The sequence below is a fragment of the Polypterus senegalus genome, chromosome 1 (assembly GCF_016835505.1).
Source record: "Polypterus senegalus isolate Bchr_013 chromosome 1, ASM1683550v1, whole genome shotgun sequence".
NCBI lineage: Eukaryota > Metazoa > Chordata > Cladistia > Polypteriformes > Polypteridae > Polypterus > Polypterus senegalus.
In genome coordinates this window covers 168,376,436-168,396,957 of record NC_053154.1, presented here as the reverse complement: position 1 = coordinate 168,396,957, position 20,522 = coordinate 168,376,436, and the positions used below count along the sequence as shown (strand labels likewise).

General features: G+C 39.3%; 1 protein-coding gene across 21 annotated transcripts in view; it reads right to left on the bottom strand.

The window, feature by feature from the left end:
• Positions 1-238: 238 nt before the first annotated feature.
• kif1aa (kinesin family member 1Aa) overlaps positions 239-20,522 on the bottom strand; it is a 247,128-nt gene continuing 226,844 nt past the window's right edge. For all 21 annotated transcript variants that reach the window (XM_039762404.1, XM_039762412.1, XM_039762416.1 and 18 more), the window contains 4 exons: positions 19,749-19,892; positions 18,358-18,550; positions 9,016-9,134; positions 239-4,179 (listed from right to left, as the gene is read on the bottom strand). In XM_039762404.1, coding sequence (XP_039618338.1) covers positions 4,137-4,179; positions 9,016-9,134; positions 18,358-18,550; positions 19,749-19,892 — 499 coding nt within the window. In that variant the 3' untranslated portion in view covers positions 239-4,136. The remainder of the gene's footprint in view (positions 4,180-9,015; positions 9,135-18,357; positions 18,551-19,748; positions 19,893-20,522) is intronic.

Below are 20,522 nucleotides of genomic sequence, written 5' to 3'. Positions count from 1 at the left end.
TGGGACATGTGAGATTTAACCCACCCTGATCAAAGATTTAACTCAGGAAATGGTTGGCAAGATTTTGTCAGTCTAATAATGCTTGCTAAAAGTGCAAGGAAGCCAAGCTGTAAAAAAGCTCTATTATAATGTGTCCCAATAACAACTGGAGGAGTTGGAACGACCATTTAGGAATATTTTGGTAAGTTTTGAGCTAATGTCACGGCACAGTGGTACAAATGCATGAGGCGACACAATACATGGTGCATAAGTTTCACGTTTATTTAGAATCTGACAAGGTGTTAAGTGCACACAAACATATTAAGACTTGAACTTCAACACTCAAACATTTTGAAACATTGATTACACTACTGCCTGTTTTCCATGTTTACAGACACGCTACAGCCGTATATTGTCCACAGCAACCCAACTTTATATACAAAGCTAAACAAAAAAGGGGAAAAAGTGTTTTTAGTTTACAGAGCAACAGAGGCAACCATTTGGGTCTCAACCAAATGTGGAAGCACAGAAATCAAAATAAAAAAAGGTGCATTTCTCTTTCTACCACATTCAGTCAGACCTTCTGGGGTTCTCCACAGGAGTTTCAATTCATCTGATTATTATTAGAGTGGGTGGAAGTGGGGGAGATGCACATAGTAGTAGTAGTTTAGTTGGAGAATAGTAAACTCTAAACCCAGGGAGATACTAGAAGGCTGCATTTTTGGATCTCTGTTGTCTCTATCAAGTAGTCACCATTTTTCCTCCCTAATATACAGTTAATTCAAATTACAGTAGACCTAAAATACGCCGCTGCAGTAACCAAGCTTTCCTTTTAAAGTACAGTGGTGAGGTGATCACTGACAATGCCTCATGCTTTACTTCTTACCGTCCTCCTGAAGGCCAACATAGTTACAGCCCTCAGTGTTTTCTCGCTTGTAAAACGGCTCCACTTGCACTCTTTATTGCCACGTAAGCTTTCCAAGAGCCAAAAAAGTAGAATTCACACACTGAAAGGAGAAGACCAGAAAACTTAGTAGTAATGTAAGAAGTGTTAAGAGTTTAATAGAATAGTAGTCTTTGTAGAGGCTGTGTTGGAAACTACTCAATTCACTGTATTTATAGATATATATTTATTTACAATCATAATTGTGCTGGAAAGGCATTTAAAGGTTTATGGGTAGTAATTTATGGTATCCTCCTCATTGTAGGCTCACTAGCTTTAATCACTGGACCAGGAGGTACTTGAATACCGAGTGATTATTGCACAAATATCAAGAAATAACAAAAGGCACACAATAAAAAAAAGGCCAAGAACCCAAAAAGTGTTACGATAATTAAATCTCATAGAAAAAAACATTTGCTCTGAATGTTGGTTGTGTAGTGCTTCAAAACTTGCAGTCTGTATTGTCATTCATTTAAGCAGACACGTCGCCTCACAGCTCTAAAAACCTTTGCAACACACAATGCCACAATGATCTCTGTTAACAATTTCAAGGCCACACTCTGCCAAAGCCAAAAAAGCACTTTTCTGCTTTGTTGGGGGTACTGCAAAGGTTTGTTGACCTTCAGCATGGCCCCTCTACGAAAAAGGTGGCAGGCTCTGACCATCAGCAAACGAACCTCTGCTACATACTGAACATTTACCCATGTACTTTATGGCTTGCTGACCACCTACATGGACAATATCAGCATGAGACGGATATTGTGAGCATAAGGCAGAGGAAGTTAATGAGCTGCCTCCATTTCTGTCCGCTTTTGTTTAATGCCATCTTCCAGAATTGGAACTGTAAGATACACCAATACAGAAAACACTTCTTTAAGGCATGACAGAGGTCTAATGTAAATCAGCCCAAGGAGAATATAGCGCTGACCCGACAAGACGAACTATGCCATATTTCCAGGATCAGGCAATTGCTAGTTTTTCTTGACAGGGTGGTAAGGGACACGAGTTGGCTTATGAGAAAAATAGGAGGAGGAATTTGGTTTGGGGGGGAAGAAGTTTTTCTCTAAATATCTTAATTGTGTAGAAAGCGAGCAAAGAAGCTGGACAATATGAAAGATGACGGAATTGTGAGTTGAGAATGGATCCAGCCTTCTTCGACTACTAACAAGAATCCTGCATTGTGGATATTTGCACCAAGTCTCTTCTGATTCTGCCACTACAGTGTCAATGACTCAAACATGTATTATGCTCCTTTCACTGGATGCTACCATTAAACATGTAGAATCTAGAGAAGTTTACTTCCGGGGACTTGCAAAGAAATTCACAAGAGCCTTGTGTGCTATGTGTCAATGCGTTCTTTAAAATTCTGACGTGTAATCACCATGCGACAGCCAAGTACACAACCAACCTTGCCTCTACAACTTATTTTAATGATCTGTCAAATACAGGGGAATATATCCATAAGTGCATTCAAAAATAATAATAAATAAACTTGCATTTAAGAGTTTTTTCTTTCCAGGTAACTAACTTTGGATAAAACCAACTTGCAAAGAGCTTACTGTGAAAGTCTTCCTGCCCAACAGCGTAATCTGGACTTCTCTTTGCACTTTGACCGACTATGTGTGTAAACCGTGACCAAACATTTCTTGAGAGGCATTCCCAAAGACTTCGATGAACTAATTAATGTTTGTGTGCTGCTTTGCAGTCTTTCCAGCCAGCGATCTTGCCAGTGACTACCAATTCTTCTGTGGTGCAGAACAATTGTAGGCTTTGCTTTCTTTGCTAAAGGAATGTAAAGGTTGGTAGCTCTCTTGTTCTACACCCGATTCTCAACTCATGTCCTTAATTTGAAACTAATTTTATCAAATTCACATGAAATAAACTTCCCATGGGCCCTCAATGAGATTCATATGCATGGCCTGTGTACTTCACCTTACAAAACAGTCAGAATGGACTTGTTGATCGCTGCATGAAAACTGCAGTATGTTGAAGCCCAGGGTATCAGCTTAAACTCCACTGGGGCGATTGGTTTAGATTGATCTATGGGACGAAGCTGGCTCTGTGCTTACATTGTGAGCTCATTTATAGAAGTGAGTTGTGTTTGAGATGATGGCTAATGCGCAGCAACTACTAGAGAACAGGGGTAAGAGGTCCTGTATGCGAAGCTCTCGTTTGCTATGTGTGGCATTAACCTTGGAAAACACAGAAGAACAAGGAGTGGTCACTTAATTTGGAGGTTAGTTAAAAAGAAATAAAGTGCATAATGAAAAACTCCATATAAAATGCTCTAAAAATTCAAAGCTCTCCATTGTTTTATCATAAATCCAAATAATTCACCTTAAATGATCAAATCAGAGCTGGTACATTATTTTATATCACCTTAATCTTGCATACTTTCGACTCCTGACCTTCACAATGTTTAATTTAAAAATTAAGGTACTGCTTAAGGCTTTCCCTTTAAACTAGGTACCTTAAACGTAAAACACTATGTAAAATCTTTTTTATTTTCTTTTAAATGTACTGTTTATGCTTGGCTCTTCACTGTTGGCCTTTGATATGACTTCATGAATTGCAGGTTGAAGGGACTAAGTCAAGGCATCGTTTTCAATTTCAGGGGTAACTAAATGACTGTTTAAGGCGACTGAAATGAATTTTCTTTTCATAGACAAGTCAATAAATAACCACATACTGTATCAATAAAATCTATATATACATAAATATATATTTAAATATTTTATACTCAGGTGGAAACGAAACTTAGAAAAAACTAGGCATTATGGGTGGAAGTTCTGGTTTTTGACAGCCTTCCTATCTCTCAGGAGAACAAAGATAAAATGCAAATTGGATAAGGCCATGCATACAGAGGAGCACGGGCCTCAGGAGGCCAATGTCTGGGGGCGATGCTTGAAGCTGTCAATGAGCAGTGCACGTGTGTGCCAACTCCCTTCCCAATTCCCCACATTTCTACAGCCACACTTCTCAATAACCATAGTGAGGTTAGAGACACAGCCTGCAAACAGCACACAAGTTGAGCTTTGGGGTTGTGCATTCCTTCCTGGTTCAGCTGTGACAAGCCGATTGTGTGAAGAAGCAGACAAGCTACAGAGGGAACTGGAAAAGCACAGGACTCGGCATTCAGTCTGGTGATCAATGTACAGTGCAAAGATACTCTACATTTGTCTCTCTTTTTTTTCGGGTTGAATGCAGAAAGAGGTTAGATCCTCATCTGTCCAGTTCGCTTCCTGGATAGTTTTGATCTGGAAGTTAAAAAAACAAAATTAAAAGCAATTAGTATGTAAAAAATTGATTTTCATAGTAGAAGAATTAGCCTTTTATCACACAGATTGAAACTAAAACATATTGGGTGACCTATTACTTCCTACCTTTCCAAGCATAATTTTACTTAAATTTAACATTGCTCAATGCAAAAGCATAAAATCACTTCCAAAATCTCCCCTTGAGACACTTGTCCCTGCACTTCTCACATTCCTGTTAACATTTCCTGTACTCGTCTTTGGTTACTCTGTCTATAGCCTCCTGTGATTTTCTTCCTGGATCTCTAACATGGTAGCAAATTGTCTTCCCTTCAGTCTCTATTTTGATATTTGGAACAATAAAAAGAATAAAAAAAGGCAGGGTGTGCAGGAGCACTGTCATGATGCAAAATTAAGTCAATGTTTTTTTTCTGATAGTTTTCTGCAAATGCCTCAGCAGTTCAGTGTAATGTTTCTGATTCAATAGTCTTCAAAGGGATCATCATTGTCTAGATGCTTAATATAATCTGACATGCTTGTTTTGGTTTAATCGGCAAAGTAACGCATACAATTGTAAAAGTCAGAAATACTTATCTCAATCAACACAGCACAGTGCAACTTGGCAGCAAGATTAATAACAAGACTGTAGACATTTGATACTTTGTGGCATAATTGCACCCCACTTTCATGAAATGACCGATTCCGAGAATTTTAGTAGATATATATATATACAGTATGTATGTGTGGGTTAATGTGTGTAAATTAAGCATAGGAAAGTTAACGCATTAATTTTTGTGATTAATGTGGTTGTTTTAATGACAATGGCAATGAGGCAAATGCCTCAGGCAGTGCTTTGGTCAGAGTGGCATTTTCATTTTTTTTAATATTACAAAATAATAGTAAAAATAAGTTAAGTGTGTATCTACAGAATTACATACACATCCAGTACCATATTTATATACTAACATTAAAAATTTTATGAAAGTTTTGTCTTATGCAGTTCACAACAGTACGCCACATGTCAATACATAGCATTGGTGTTTGTTTTCTTGAGTTTTCTTGATTTATACATACTGACATAGGTGCAGGGGACTGGGGAGAAAGGGTGTGGGGACTGGGAGGTTATGGCAGTCCTGGTGCAATCAAGTCAAGTCAAGTTGGGGAGCATGCACTGGTACAGTGTGTTACCGCACCCACTACACGCGAAACAACTCGGGATCCCGGTTGGCAACCCCTCAGTCCAAGTCCCACCCTCCAGAAATGACCCTCTATCTGCCACAGCCAGGTGTTATGTGGGTGACCCCTTGGCCTGGTCCAGCTACTCGGGTCCTCAACAATGAGGATTTTATGAGCCGGATCACCCTCAGGGAAATGTGCCACATGGCCGTAGTGCCGTAACTGACGCTGCCTCACAATGCAGGCAATGTGCCTCATTCGGGACTCCATGAGCAACTGCTCATATGACAGAAAGTCAAACCAACGGTACCCAAGGATTTTCCGGAGAGACACAGTACCAAAGAAGTCCATTCTTTGTCTCATCTCGCCTCGCAACCATATACTGTAGCAAGACAGGAAGCACCAGGACTCTAAAGACTTGGACCTTCGTCCTTTTGCATAGAAATCGGGTGCAATGCTAGAGAAAAACTGCAGGCTCTACTGTAGGTATGGAGCTGGACAGTTTGACATCCGTGGCAGAGCGACGGGCACTGAGCAGGCTCCTGTAATTCATGGAGAATCCACTGCATCCACTGAACAGTATCATCTCCAGACAGAGGAGCAGCTTCAGCGACAGACTGCTGTCACTGCCCTGTTCTACTGACAGACTGAAGAGATTGTTCCTCCCCCACACTTTGCAACTCTTCAATTCCAACAGCGGGGGGTTAACGCTAACATTACAATAACAAGTTATTGTCTGTTTTTTACATGCATTTTTATTACTCTTTAATTTAATATTGTTTTTGTATTAGTATACTGCTGCTGGATTATGTGAATTTCCCCTTGGGATTAATAAAGTATCTATCTATCTATCTTTCTATCAGAGGAAAAAATTATTCTCTCTCTTTCAAAGTCATAGCACATAAGTGCTAAATGCGATATCTTTTAGTGGCACTAAAACTAAAATAAGTCTCCAGTATCTCTGTATTTAACTTGCCAGTCTGCCAGCCAGCTTACAGTGCTGACTGCCCTAAAATCAGGGCTGTGGAGTCGGTAGATAAATGCTCCGACTCCTCAGTTTCTAAATCTTCCGACTCCGACTGTATGTATATACTATGCTAATGTATTTTCTACATCCATTGAAGGAAAGGAAGGCAACATACATGTCATTTCACCACAGAACTACTGACTAGGAAGCCAACACTCTACTATAATGCCAGATTAAAGACAAACACAATTGATTTTGCGGGTGTCCACATGGACGGGCAGATCCAGCTTGCCGAAAATCTCACCACCGCCCCATCCAAAGTAATGTGATGCCTCTGTCTGCTGCAGTGGCTGTCTCCTCTGTCAGCCCGGAAGTTTAGTGCATTGTGTCACTCACCGGCCAGCTGATCAGCAGAACGAGCCTCTGCTGGAGACAGGTAGGAGATGCCCCTTCACTAGCGCATAGCGAAGGGAGCCGACGGAGCTGAGAACACACCAGATGATTTTTCAGGTGTTTGACGCGTGAAACGAAAAATCGGCAGTGCATCTGTAAATGTATGGGGGGCTTTAGGCTAGGTTCACAGTTACCTGTAACAGTAGAACACGACACAATGGAAAGCGGTGCCGCACCTTACCTGTGCATTACATCCCATATAGTGACGCATACAGTCAATGAAAAGCATGCTTCATGGTTACTTGACATGTTCGTTTTGTGGTAACATTATGCACTGCATGCATTGGGCTTTATTCTTACAGCAGAGAAGTAGTTCATTATGACTGTTTGTGAATTGGGACATTTCAACTTACTTTTTTAATTCCCATTTAAATTTAGTAGGAGTCGGAGTCGGTTAACTTTTTGCCGACTCCGACTCTGACTCCACAGCCCTGATATTATTATTATAGATGTTTATGATTTCCATTTGTTTACACCATTCACTCAGTTTCTTTTTGTATTTTTCATCAGTTTTATGTAGCTCCTATTTAAAGTCTGCAGATGGGCAGTATGCGCAAAGCAGTGGTGGTGGAGGTGGGTATACACCGTATACACAGTGGTTTCTCAACCACTGGGTTGTAAGTTGCCATTTGTGGGTCATGAGTGATTTGTAAGCACATGAGGTAAAAAAAAGTTTTTAGTTAATAAGTTTGGATGTAACCACTCTGTACCACATAGTCTGTTGAAGTCCCCAACAGTGCTGTGTGATGTTTTTTGCCATCTCTAACAACAGTGCTTGTTCCACCAAAAGGGACAAACTCTCCCCCCACCTGCTCTTCCATTGCTTTCTGAGGTGGGTCATTTTTTAGTTTCACAACTGGAGGCTGGAGGTTGACAGACCAATAAAGATAACCAAGGTGACAGCTGGTATTCAAGAGCAAAAAACAGTGCTTGCTAATCATTGAGCTGTGTGGTTTTTTTTTTTAGTTTTGCCAAGCTTTCTTTTTCTATTCACAACCTGATCATGTCTCCTTCTTCCTGTCCAGCACATTGCCCCATTTCAATCAAATCTGCCCAGGCATTTTTGAGATTTTGAGGTATTTTCTTTTTCTCTTGTCCATTCGTGAGTCCATAATATATATTTTTTTAATTTTAAGATTTCCTGTAGGCTAATATTAAAAAAACAACATTAAAATCAAAATAGTTCAAATTGATCTTTAGAGGGAATAAACACAATTAAATTGAAAAATCATGCTGTAACTCAATAATGGGCTAGCTGAAATGTAAGCAGATGCATGAATACAAGGTGTGATCAAAAAGTACGGTAAATGTTGATGCAGAGCACCATTTAAGAACAACGCAAAACAATTCAGTGCAGGTTCTGATATGTCCATCCTAGAGCCTAGTTTGTGACAAGCTTCAACTTGTTTGATACTGTCAGTAGTTTGTGAGCCACTGCTGAGTTCAAGTGTGTTTTACAAGTTTCTCGTTAATAATGGATATCAAGCAATGCATTAACATGAAATTTTGTTTCAAATTGCAAAAAGCTCAGGAGCCCATCAGATGTTAAAATTGTTTACAAGTGGTTTGATTGATTTTATAATGGATCTGATTTGGTTGAAGACGAGAAAAGATCAGGGCGTCCTTCAACATCAATAGCCGAAGAATGTTGAAACGGTTTCATTCTTCATCACGACAATGCTCCTTGTCACACATCCCTTCTAGTACGACAATTTCTGTTGAATAAAAACATTACGCTGTGTCCGCATCCACCTTATTCGCCGGATCTGGCACTGTGCAACTTCTGGCTGTTCCCTAAACTGAAAATGTCCATGAAAGGCAAACAATTTCAATCCATTGAGGACATTCAGGCAGCCACGACAGCCCAACTAAAGACACTCTTGAAAAAAAATTTCCAGAACTACTTTGCAAAACTGGCAGGAGGGTTGGGATAAGTGCATCTGAAGTGGAGGGGAGTATTTTGAGGGTGACTAGTAGTTGTAAATCTTTTACTGCAATAAACATTTCTTTTTTAAAACATTCATTGTATTTTTGTTATCACACCTCTCATATCACTAGTATGTTATGTCAATTCTTAATCTCACGCCCGTACTCTCTATTAAATGAAGCTTTACCTTTTAATACATTCTTGCTTATCATGGCACAGGAGAGTGGTGATATATAACATGCTGATCGAACACTGAAGTGGGAATTTCACTGTACTCTAATTTCTTTCATCAATTTCACCTAAACAAAAGCTTTACCTGATAGATCCAGCCAATAGGGGATTAAATGCATAAAGCCAGTCATGCATCTCCTTGTCATTGCTTGCTTGAAGCAGAATTCCACGGTGTTCAGTGCACACAGCAAAAGTGTTTGGGGTCTGAAAATAAAACAAAAAACATTTCCTTCAATGATGAATGCAAAATCCACACAAGAATTTTGATTACTTGTCCTTAGGAACCACTGTGTTGATTTTTAATCAATGAGTAGATTATAGCATCAATATTGAATATGACTTAATTAAAAATAAATAATATGAATTTTTGTATAGACTAATAATCAGTAAGATGCAGCTATATTATTGTACTTTCTGCTGAAAATATGAATACCAGCAAAACAAATGCAGCACTTAACTGCTGATTTATTATATATAAAACCAAAAACTAATGAAATATTGATAGTCCTGGACATTTTTCAGTATTTTGTCCCCTTACCTCAGTTATTTTTTAAAAATAAACAGTTCTGTTCTCCATAAATTGGTTCCCTGTTTTCTTCATGTATGCTGGCTCAAGGCTGACCATTTTCAATTGTGGATGTAGACAGGAGTCAAACTAACTGATGTAACACTTATTGAAAAACTGAGCCATGACTTTTGACTTTTTTAAGTCAAATGCTGAAGGCAAACTCTGACTACTTTGTGTGAACTTTGGTGGCATCTTTTAAAAGCCAGATTACTTACTTACCTACATATCATTGGCTGATAATTTCTGCTAGTTGGGTGACTTTTTTCCCAACCTGCTGAGGCCATGGTGACTCCTTTTTCTTACATATGGCCTTGTGGTAAAGTGAGGTCCATGGCTGATCAACACAATTTTAAATAAATAATCGCCACACTTGCGGCTTTAAGGAGGGGGAGTGGTAGCATAGAAGGAAAGATACCCAGGTGTGATGTGGGTGGTCTGCACTTAAGTGTGCATGTGCAGAATCACCCATGTCCGTAATTAATGCTGGGAACTGCTAATCGCCACATCTGTGCCACATCCCCATTTTAAAAGGGGAAGCGCGGGTGCTAGGGAAAAAAAGTGGAAAAAATAAAAAAAAAACAAAGATTAGAAGAAAGAGGGAGGGCAGGAGATGAAAGGAGCCAGTGTAGGAGTGAGCGAGCAAGCTGAGGACAGCAGGTTCATATGAGCAAAGACAGGCAGCTGGGAGAAAAGCCCCTGAGGAGGAGTGTGTGGCCAACACTCTGTGGGAGGGCAGTTGGAAGAGTTTGCTTCAGCTGAACAATTTCATAGAGCTGGTGCAACCAGAAAGGTGAACAACTTGCTGCGTAAGGCAGCGAGAGTCGAGGTGGCTTGGGAGGGAGAGCCCCAGCGTGAACTCCCTGGTCGTTGGTGACCCGAGTCTTGGTCCGGTGAGGCCAAGGGACAGAAGACAACCGGACCAGTTGAAGGTCAGCTGCACCTGCTGATAGGGTGACTCCCCTGCTGCAAGGCCTGTATGGGATAAGCATGGGAGCCGCTAGTTAAAAGGAAAAAGGCACAGGTTTCTTTAAAAAGGACAGCGTCCTGCCATGGTTTTAAACAATTTGTTTTTGGATTTTAACCTCCACTTTTTCACATGTTTTTATGGATTATTTATTAACTTTGGACACTCGTTTTTGATTTGTTTTTAATAAAAACACTGCACACGTTTGCACCTTCCCCTTGCTTCATGTGATGTCCTCATCCCAGTCATGACTGTCGATGGTGGCAGGTTCAAGAGGCTCCCAAAATTGGAAGAGGGAGCATGGAGCAGTCTATGAGAAAATGATTCTAATTCACAGACTAAAGGAAGGTCTGCTAAACCAGACATGTTAAACTCACTACCATTGGTGGGCCGCTTCGACTGTCATACGTGCGTCAGTGGGCCGCACTGTAACAAATACTATTATACTATTATACAAAGTTACTGTAGCTTCTTTCCAATACTGAAAACTTAAAAAAAATTAACACTTAAAGTTTAAAGTTTAAAAGCAATTTATTTCCATACAATCTCTGTACAGCAGTGTACAATTAGAGTCTTAGTCTCTTAGCTAGGTCCTTATATAGGAGTCTTACAATCTGAGATTTATTTTTAATTTGTCCAGACACTTGGCATCTCTTGTTAGTAACCAGTTTGTCAATATCAGGCTTGAAATCTTGTGCAGCTGCAACTTTTATGAGGGATGAAAGGTGCTCGATTGTAAATCTTGAGCGATGTGGGGTTTTGGTAGCTTTCATTAACGAAAACAATTGCTCACAAAGGTAAGTGCTTCTGAACATAGACAGTACTCTCGATGCCAGCTTATGGATCTGCCCATATGAGGGTGGCAGGTAATCATACAAGCCTGGCACACCAACTTCATTGTATTTTGCCGTCAGAATAGAATTTGATTGCAGTTCTATCAATTCTATTTGCATATTCTCAGGCGCATTTTCAACGTTGTAAGAGTATAGTGACATAAACAGTGCAAAGTGCAGTCGAAAGGCCAGCCGAGACACATAATCCCTCCAGCGTGTCCTGGGTCTTCCCCAGGGCCTCCTCCCGGTTAGACGTGCCCGGAACACCTCACCAGGGAGGCGTCCAGGAGCCATCCTGATCAGATGTCTGAGCCACCTCATCTGACTCCTCTAGATGCAGAAGAGCAGTGGCTCTACTCGGAGTTCCTCCTGGATGGCTGAGCTTCTCACCCTATCTTTAAGGGAAAGCCCAGACACCCTGTGGAGGAAACTCATTTCAGCCGCTTGTATTCGCGATCTTGTTCTTTCGCTCACTACCCACAGCTCATGACCATAGGTGAGGGTAGGAATGTAGATCAACCGGTACATTGATAGCTTTGCCTTAGCTTAGCTCAGCTCCTTTTTCACCATGACAGACCGATGCAGAGCCCACATCACTGCAGACACCGCACCGATCCGCCTGTCGATCTCCTTCTCCATTACATGAAAATATGCAAGCTATTACTACTTGTGATGGGCAGTTCTGCCCAGTGGCCAGTCTCAGCAACCCAGGCAGTAGTGTAGCCTGCCAGGCTGTTGCAGCCTATCACTTCAGTTGTGATGTCGCGGCTCATTAACTTTGGTCAAGGCTCGTGTTTGAGCAGTGTCATGCCTAGGGTATCAAAGAGCTGAAGCCCCGCAGCTGCAACTATACTAGCAAATGATGTTTCCAGTACCGTAATGTCATGGGAAAACGCGTTTTTGTCAGAAGGCAGAAGTAAGAAAAGTCAATAAGTAATGCCGATCATTAGCAGAATGATTCAATCACAAACGATAGTAATCATTTTGTACAAGTTTAGTGCTAACTAGGATCTGTCATGCGGGCCGCACAGATGTCTGGTAAATGCAGTAACCGGGTCATTGCAGCAGATTTCAATGCAAGACACCCTACGAGACCACCCATCTCCCATGCTACAGTTAGCAAACTGCTTGCTAAGTTTCGTGAAACTGGTTCAGTGTTGGATTTGCCAAAATGTGGACGCATGAAAACTGTCACTAATGAAGAAAATCAGTGGCTGTCCTAGCTTCATTCAGCAAGAGTCCACAACGTAGCACTCGCCGCATGTCACTGGAAAGTGGCATTAGTCGAACATCCCTTCGGGCGGATATTAGCTACTCACAAATGGCACCCTTACAAACTCCAGCTACTGCAGCATCTCAATGAGGATGACCCAGATCGGCGCACTGAATTTGCAGAATGGGCAAAACAAAAATTGGAACAGGACCCTCAGTTTACGCAGAAGATTTTGTTCAGTGACGAGGCAAACTTTTATGTGAATGGTGAAGTTAACAAACAAAACCACTGCTATTGGTCTGATACTAACCCACATTGGATAGATCCCTCCAAGACTGTTGGAACAAAAAATTGATGGTATGGTGTGGTATATGGGGTACAAAGATAGTGGGGCCATTCTTCATCAATGGAAACCTCAAGGCCACTGGATATGTAAATTGCTACATGATGATGTGTTTCCTCTTTATGCACTGAAGCTGGCACGTTCCCTGAGTTTTTCCAGCAAGATGGTGCACCACCACATTATGGGTGTCAGGTCGAGCATTCCTAGATGAACAGTTTCCTGGAAAGTGGATTAGTCGTCGTGGGCCAGTTGAATGGCCCCCAAGGTCTCCCGATCTGACCCCCTTAGACTTTTATCTTTGGGGTCATCTGAAGGCAATTGTCTATGCTGTGAAGATACGAGATGTGCAGCACCTGAAACTACGGATACTGGAAGCCTGTGCTAGCATTTCTCCCGGTGTTCCTATCAGTGTGTGAAGAGTGGGAGAAGAGGGTTGCATTGACAATCCAACACAATGGGCAGCACATTGAACACATTTTATAAGTGGTCAGAAACTTGTAAATAACTCATGAAAGAATAAAGTTACGTTAAAACCAAGCACCATTTTTTCTTGTGAAATTCCCAATAAGTTTGATGTGTCACATGACCCTCTTCCTATTGAAAAAACAAAAGTTGGATCCAAAATGGCCGACTTCCAAATGGCCACCATGGTCACCACCCATCTTGAAAAGTTCCCCCCTCACATATACTAATGTGCCACAAACAGGAAGTTAATATCTCCAACCATTCCCATTTTATTAAGGTGTATCCATATAAATGGCCCACCCTGTATTATGGTTTTAGGCTTGGATTGTTTATGTTCTTATCTTTTTAGACCTAATAGGCCTAATTGTAAATGTTTCCAGAGAAAACATGAATAACCAGTTGCTTAAAATTTCAAAACTATAAGACATACAATACAAAACTTTGAAAAATTTTCTTTGGTGTACCACTGAAAAACAGCAGTTTTTAAAAACACTTAAAACACAACATTTTTAATTTCTCTAGATATTCAACCATCCAACATGTTGTGACAGTGGTTAGTGTTGCTACCTCAGGGATTTAGCATCCTGGGCTTGAATTCCAAAAATTGAAAATACAAGCAGCAGCAGAAATGTACTGTATAAAATTCTGACTAAAAGGAGAAAACTGTCATGTATCATTTCACATTTGATAAGGCAACCCTTTCACTGGGCAACCTCTGTTGTGAAAACGCATAAAGCTTTTTAAGGTAGTTTTGTTCAATTTCTGCACTTAATCAATTGGAAAACAAGCAGATTTCAAAAGTGGGAAAGAAAGTGACTTCTTAATTGTATGTCTAAAGTCAATTTAGCCTAAAGTTTCCAAAGTCTTAGTATAACATGTTTTTCATTTAATGCTTTACCAGACATTTATTCAATTTTTGTAGGTGTATTCAGCCTGTCTCCTCGTCAGCATTATGTGGTCGAGTTACTTCTTGGTGCACCTTTCTCTCCTACTCCTAATAGTTGGTGACTTTAATTTTCATATAGATAATCAGTGTGATCTAAAAGTAAAAGAATTTATGAACCTCCTGGATTCTTTTGATTTGAGACAACTCATAAATCAGCCTACACATAAAGCAGGTCATACATTAGACTTAGTGATTACTAAAGGACTGAAAGTTGATATAAAACAGATCATTGATATTGGTCTATCAGACCATTTTCTTCTACTTTTTAATATAGAAATAATGATAAAAACACTCATGAGAAGCATATTGTTAAAAACGCTTCTTTGATTCGCAGCAGCTTTAAAACTTACAAACATTTTAAGCAATCAGTCCGTTTATAGTGCCAGCTATAATAGCGAGGACAATGTAAATAGTAAGGTGGAAAGATTTAATTCTAAAGTGAGAGCTGCTGTTGACATAGTTGCACCTGAAAAGACAGTGAAAAAATCTTCTAGCATTGTTATACCATGGAAGACCCAAAGAGTGTCTGATTTAAAGAGAACATGCCGTAGAGCTGAGCGTCAATGGAGGAAGACTAAACTTACTATCCACCACGAAATATTAAAAGTCAAAATAACAGAATACAATAACACTGTCCGTCTTGAGAGACGCTGCTATTTCTCAAGATTATAAATAACAATGCTAGTAATCCTAGAGTCTTATTTTCAACAATTGATCACCTACTAAACCCAGGTAGCTCAAAGGAATGCCTCCTAAGTGCTTCCAGTGAAACCTGTGAGGCTGTCGCTGTATTTTTCAATCAAAAAATTAATGATATTAGAAATAACATAGTATATCTCCCCAACACTAAGGATCCTCCTAAACCCCAACATCCTGTTATAAACAAATTAAACTCTTTCACTAGGATAGATTTACCTGATTTAAAAAATAATATCTCAAATAAAACCCTCCACCTGCGCCCTTGACCCGATACCAACAAGGTTTTTCAAAGAAGTATCAGGCGTGCTAATTGATAATGTTCTTGACATAGTAAATTCGTCACTAGATACTGGGGTCTTCCCAGACTGTCTTAAGACTGCTGTAGTTAAACCCCTACTTAAGAAACATAATCTTGACCCTCAGCTCTTGAAAATTTTAGACCCATCTCTAACCTGCCTTCTTAAGTAAAGTTCTAGAGAAGGCAGTCATTATGCAGTTAAATGACCACCTAAATAAACATGCTATTCTTGATAAATTTCAGTCAGGTTTTAGAACAAATCACAGCACAGAAACTGCACTCGTTAAAGTAGTAAATGACTTGCGGGTAAATGCAGACAGAGGCCATTTATCTGTTCTCATCCTCTTAGATCTGAGTGCTGCATTTGACACCATTGATCACAACATTCTTAGAAATCGCCTTAGTCAATGGGTGGGCCTCTCTGGCAGTGTCTTAAATTGGTTTGAATCCTACCTGACAGGGAGAAAATATTTTGTTAGTTGTGGGAATTACAACTCAAGACACATGATATCCAATATGGTGTTCCACAAGGCTCTATCCTGGGTCCGCTGTTATTCTCAATCTACATGCTTCCGTTAGGTCAGATTATCTCAGGGCACAACGTGAGCTACCACAGCTATGCTGATGACACACAGCTGTACTTATCAATAGCACCTGATGACCCTGATTCTATTGATTCACTAACACAATGTCTGACTAGTATCTCAGAATGGATGAATAGTAATTTTCTCAAGTTAAATAAAGAGAAAACTGAAATTTTAGTGATCAGCAATAATGGATACAATGAGGCTATTAGAAATAAACTGGATACATTAGGATTAAAAGTCAAGACGGAGGTAAAAAGCTTAGGGGTGATTGTTGACTGTAATCTGAATTTTAAATCACATATTAATCAGATCATTAGGACAGCATTTTTCACTTAAGAAACATAAGTAAAGTTAGACCTCTTATATCACTGAAAGATGCTGAGAAATTAGTTCACGCTTGTTTTCAGTCGACTAGATTACTGTAACGCACTCCTCTCAGGACTACCCAAAAAAGATATAAATCGTTTGCAACTAGTGCAGAATGCAGCTGCTAGAATCCTAACTAGGAAAAGAAAATCAGAACACATTTCTCCAGTTTTGATGTCACTACACTGGTTACCTGTGTCATTCAGAATTGACTTTAAAATTCTGCTTATGGTTTATAAAGCCTTAAATAATCTCGCCCCATCTTATATATCGGAATGTCTGACACCTTATATTCCAAATCGTAACCTCAGATCCTCAAATGAGTGTCTCCTTAGAATTCCAAGAACAAAACTTAAAAGAAGTGGTGAGGCGGCCTTCTGCTGTTATGCACCTAAAATCTGGAATAGCCTGCCAATAGGAATTCGCCAGGCTGATACAGTAGAGCACTTTAAAACACTGCTGAAAACACATTACTTTAACATGGCCTTTTATAACTTCATTTTAATCTTAATTTAACTTAATCCTGATACTCTGTATGTTCAATTCATCATAATAACTATTCATGGTGGCTCTAAAATCGTACTGACCCCTACTCTCTTTCTGTTTCTTTTCCGTTTCTTTGTGGTGGTGGCCTCGCCACCTCCACCTACTCAAAGCTTCATGATGCTCCAACAATGATGGACGGATTAAAAGGAAGAAGTCTACGTGACCATCATCATCATCAAGCCCTTCCGTGAGAACCCTAAATCCAAAGAGGACTGTTTCATTTATGTTAGGTAGAATGCCCAGAGGGGACTGGGCGGTCTCATGGTCTGGAATCCCTACAGATTTTATTTTTCTCCAGCCGCCTGGAGTTTTTGTTTTTCTGTCCCCTGGCCATTGAACCTTACTCTTATTCGATGTTAATGTTGATTTATTTTTTTTATAATTGTGTCTTTCATTTTTCTATTCTTTAATATGTAAAGCACTTTGAGCTACTGTTTGTATGAAAATGTGCTATATAAATAAATGTTGTTGTTGTTGTTGTTGCACCTTTACCTCAGAAACAAACATCAGGTCACTAGAATAAGGCTATAAAAGATTATGATAGAGAAAATTTAGTTCTTTTCCAACTCGCTATATCCTAACTACAGGGTCATGGGGGGTCTGCTGGAGCCAATCCTAGCCAACAGTCATATTATTTTTGTAGAAAAGAAAGATGGCACTTCTCACCAATAAATAGATTACAAGGAAACAAATAATCCCACTCTGAAGAATAATTCCAAGCTTCTTTTAATTCAGTCTCCCTTAAAACAAAGTATTAGTTCTACAATATTTACTACATTAGATTTAAAGGGGCACAAGTTCAAATGTGAACACATAAGCCTTAGCACTTACCAAATACAGTACATACACTTTTTAAGGAAGGAATGTTACTGAGTACTGATCCACATTGGGAGGTTGGACATATATTGAAAAACAGGGTATCAACTAAAAAGGGACCTTACCCCCGGAAACTACGGATGATGCAGTTTCTAAACAATTAGAAGAGTTAACTTAGTTTTTAAAAGGAGGCCATCTCTGATAACTGGAACACTGAATTTCTGGCAGAATTGTTAACTATCTCTTTTTGCTATTAAACACATTTTCCCAAATTTTAAAAATGGAAGCCTTATTAAAAGATTTTGTATGGCCATAAGTTGAGCACTCCCAAGTGGTCGCAATATGAAATGAATGGATTCACCTACACCTACTCACTTTTTAGTTTGAAGACAGAAGAAGAAAAGCAAAAAATTAAAAGTTGTAAAACAGAGAAAAGCAACACAGTTTTTTGTGGCTGGCTCAGTAATAACTTAAAGAACAAAAGACAAAATCAAAGAAACTCTCATTTCTCTCCCTTTGGCATTGTCACTAAAGAGAAATTCACCTGGGCAGTGCTCCTCTCAGTAATTCAGTGTCCCTGACAGTTGTGGATCTTTACTTTGAGATGCTAGACGGAAACTTGTGTGAATTCAAAGTACAAAGTACAGCCATCTTAGCCAGTCAAGCTAAAGAAGACCTTCTCCCTCTCTAATGACCTTCTGACTTCATGGGCATTTTATTTTTAGAGTGGACCTTCAGGCCTTGAGCCTCGCTGCAAGTGTGAAACTGTCATGCTGCACCTACCTTCAGCATGGCCTGTTGATCCTCGCTGTATTCAACCTGGGCAGAGGACAGATTCAGTATGGCTCGTTCCACACTATCCTTCTCACTGTTATAGATGTAGACATAAGGCCGTCGCACCACCACAAAGCGCTTTACCCAGCCATTTGTATGTGGCTCCAGGAAATGCAGGTAGCCTTTTTTGGATACAATAGGGCTGTAGAAAAAAAAAACATGGTTGGCTGACATGAATTGTCCTTAACAAGTTGCTTAGTATTCAAAACAATTATATCAAATTAATATTACACTAAAAATTCTGAATAAATCATTACCATTTGGAAGTCTTTTTTTTAAAAACCTTACATTGACCTCTACCCTCTACCTTGTGCAAAGAACATAACATTTAGATAAAGTTCATTAATTAGTGGAATTTTCAAAGAAATAGTTTTTGACATCCTATAGGACCATCCTAACTGAGAAAGTGTTGTTATCTTGGTAATTTTACTGTTTTTCTGGGATGGCACAATTGTTGAACAACACCCTACAGCATAAAGGATAAGATTTGAATCAGAATGATCTACTAGACAGGCACCAAATTTTTCAGCTTTAAAACAATTTTTTTTTTATCAGCTTGCATTTTTATAATTCAATTTTATTAAAAATCATGAATAAAAAGTGAAATTGATTTTATTTAGGTTTTATGCTAGGGCACAAAGACAAATGGGCAAAACATATTAAAAAAAGTATTCTGCATTTGGCCCAATGTTTCTTGAAATCTGGCTTTGACCAATAATGATCTTTCTGGTGCATCACTAGTACGGTATCTAACTACACATGAATGCTATGTCACTGTGTTTTTACCACCACTCTACACTCCTAATCTGTTTCACCTTCTTTTAGGTAAGATGGCGTTTAGTACTATACTGTATATGTATGCTGGGAAGGGTTTACTCTGCTTTCATGATTTAAATGCTTGTATCTAAGGAGTTTTATAATTTGTTGTACAAGATGGCAGATTATTGGGTAAAAGCAAAAGCCTGAACAATCAGACAGGTCAGATTAGAAAGTGATGGGAAAACAACCAGAAGTATTATGGTTTTTAGTTCAATCTTATAAAACCAGAATTAAAACCTAGTAACCATCCCCACACCACTACTTCATTCCAGTTAACATTTCCATGGTACCATTTTATTTTGAAATAAGACCTTCTTCTACCAAGAAGACAGAGCACAGTTGCTCCTTGAAATGTTACTCCTAAGTAAATATGGAAATATAATCAGTTAGTTATGGTAATGACGAATGTCTGTAGTTCTTTAAGAAATCTGCTGGAACCTAAAACCAGCAGCTACAGAAGAACAGTAAACATTAAAAAGGGTGGTGGAGATGTCCTTAAAGGTGAAGAAAGTTTAACAGACCTGACACGGATTTCCTGAATATCAGGCACAAATGTCCGCACTCTCCTTTTTGTCTCTGAATGGCCACTTGGAGATTTCTTGTTCTCTCCATCTCGAATGGTATCAGGATCTGGGCTTGCAGATCTAGATCGTGGTTCTGGGGTCCTGCAGCAAAAACATTTACACTGTAAAACAAATTCTTACAGAAGCAAGGCTCAAACATTCAGAATTATCAGGAAGAAAGATAAATTCACCTGAACTATATTAACTGAACAGTTATGTTCACACTGTTAAATAATAACAGATTTGCAACAAAAGCATTTTTTCTGTCTTATTATTTCTGTTCATCAGAACCAGGATGCTCTGGGTTTTTCTTCTCTACAAACCTGTTTTCTGTTGCATGAGGACCAGAATGGCACACAGTTCACAAGATGCAGTCTCACTAAACCATGTTTTCTAAGCATGAACATCCCTTTATTTGTATTCAGTATTTTTTACAATACGATGTAACATTTTATTTGTCTTGTTTAATCCATGTTAAAGACAAGGTCCAAATCCATCCAAGTATACTGTTAAAAATGACACATTTATTTACATCAGCAACCATTAGGTAAATATATATGAATGCACTGTGGAGGTGAGTCAGTAATGTCAAAGAATAGTGTGAGAGTTGCTGGTGATATTCTGAACACTTGCAGCAGCTGTATTCTGGAGTCCAATACAGTATATGCTAGTAAAACTTATTGTAATGATTGTGATATTGTAATGATATTCATGTTTTCAAAGACTTCATTT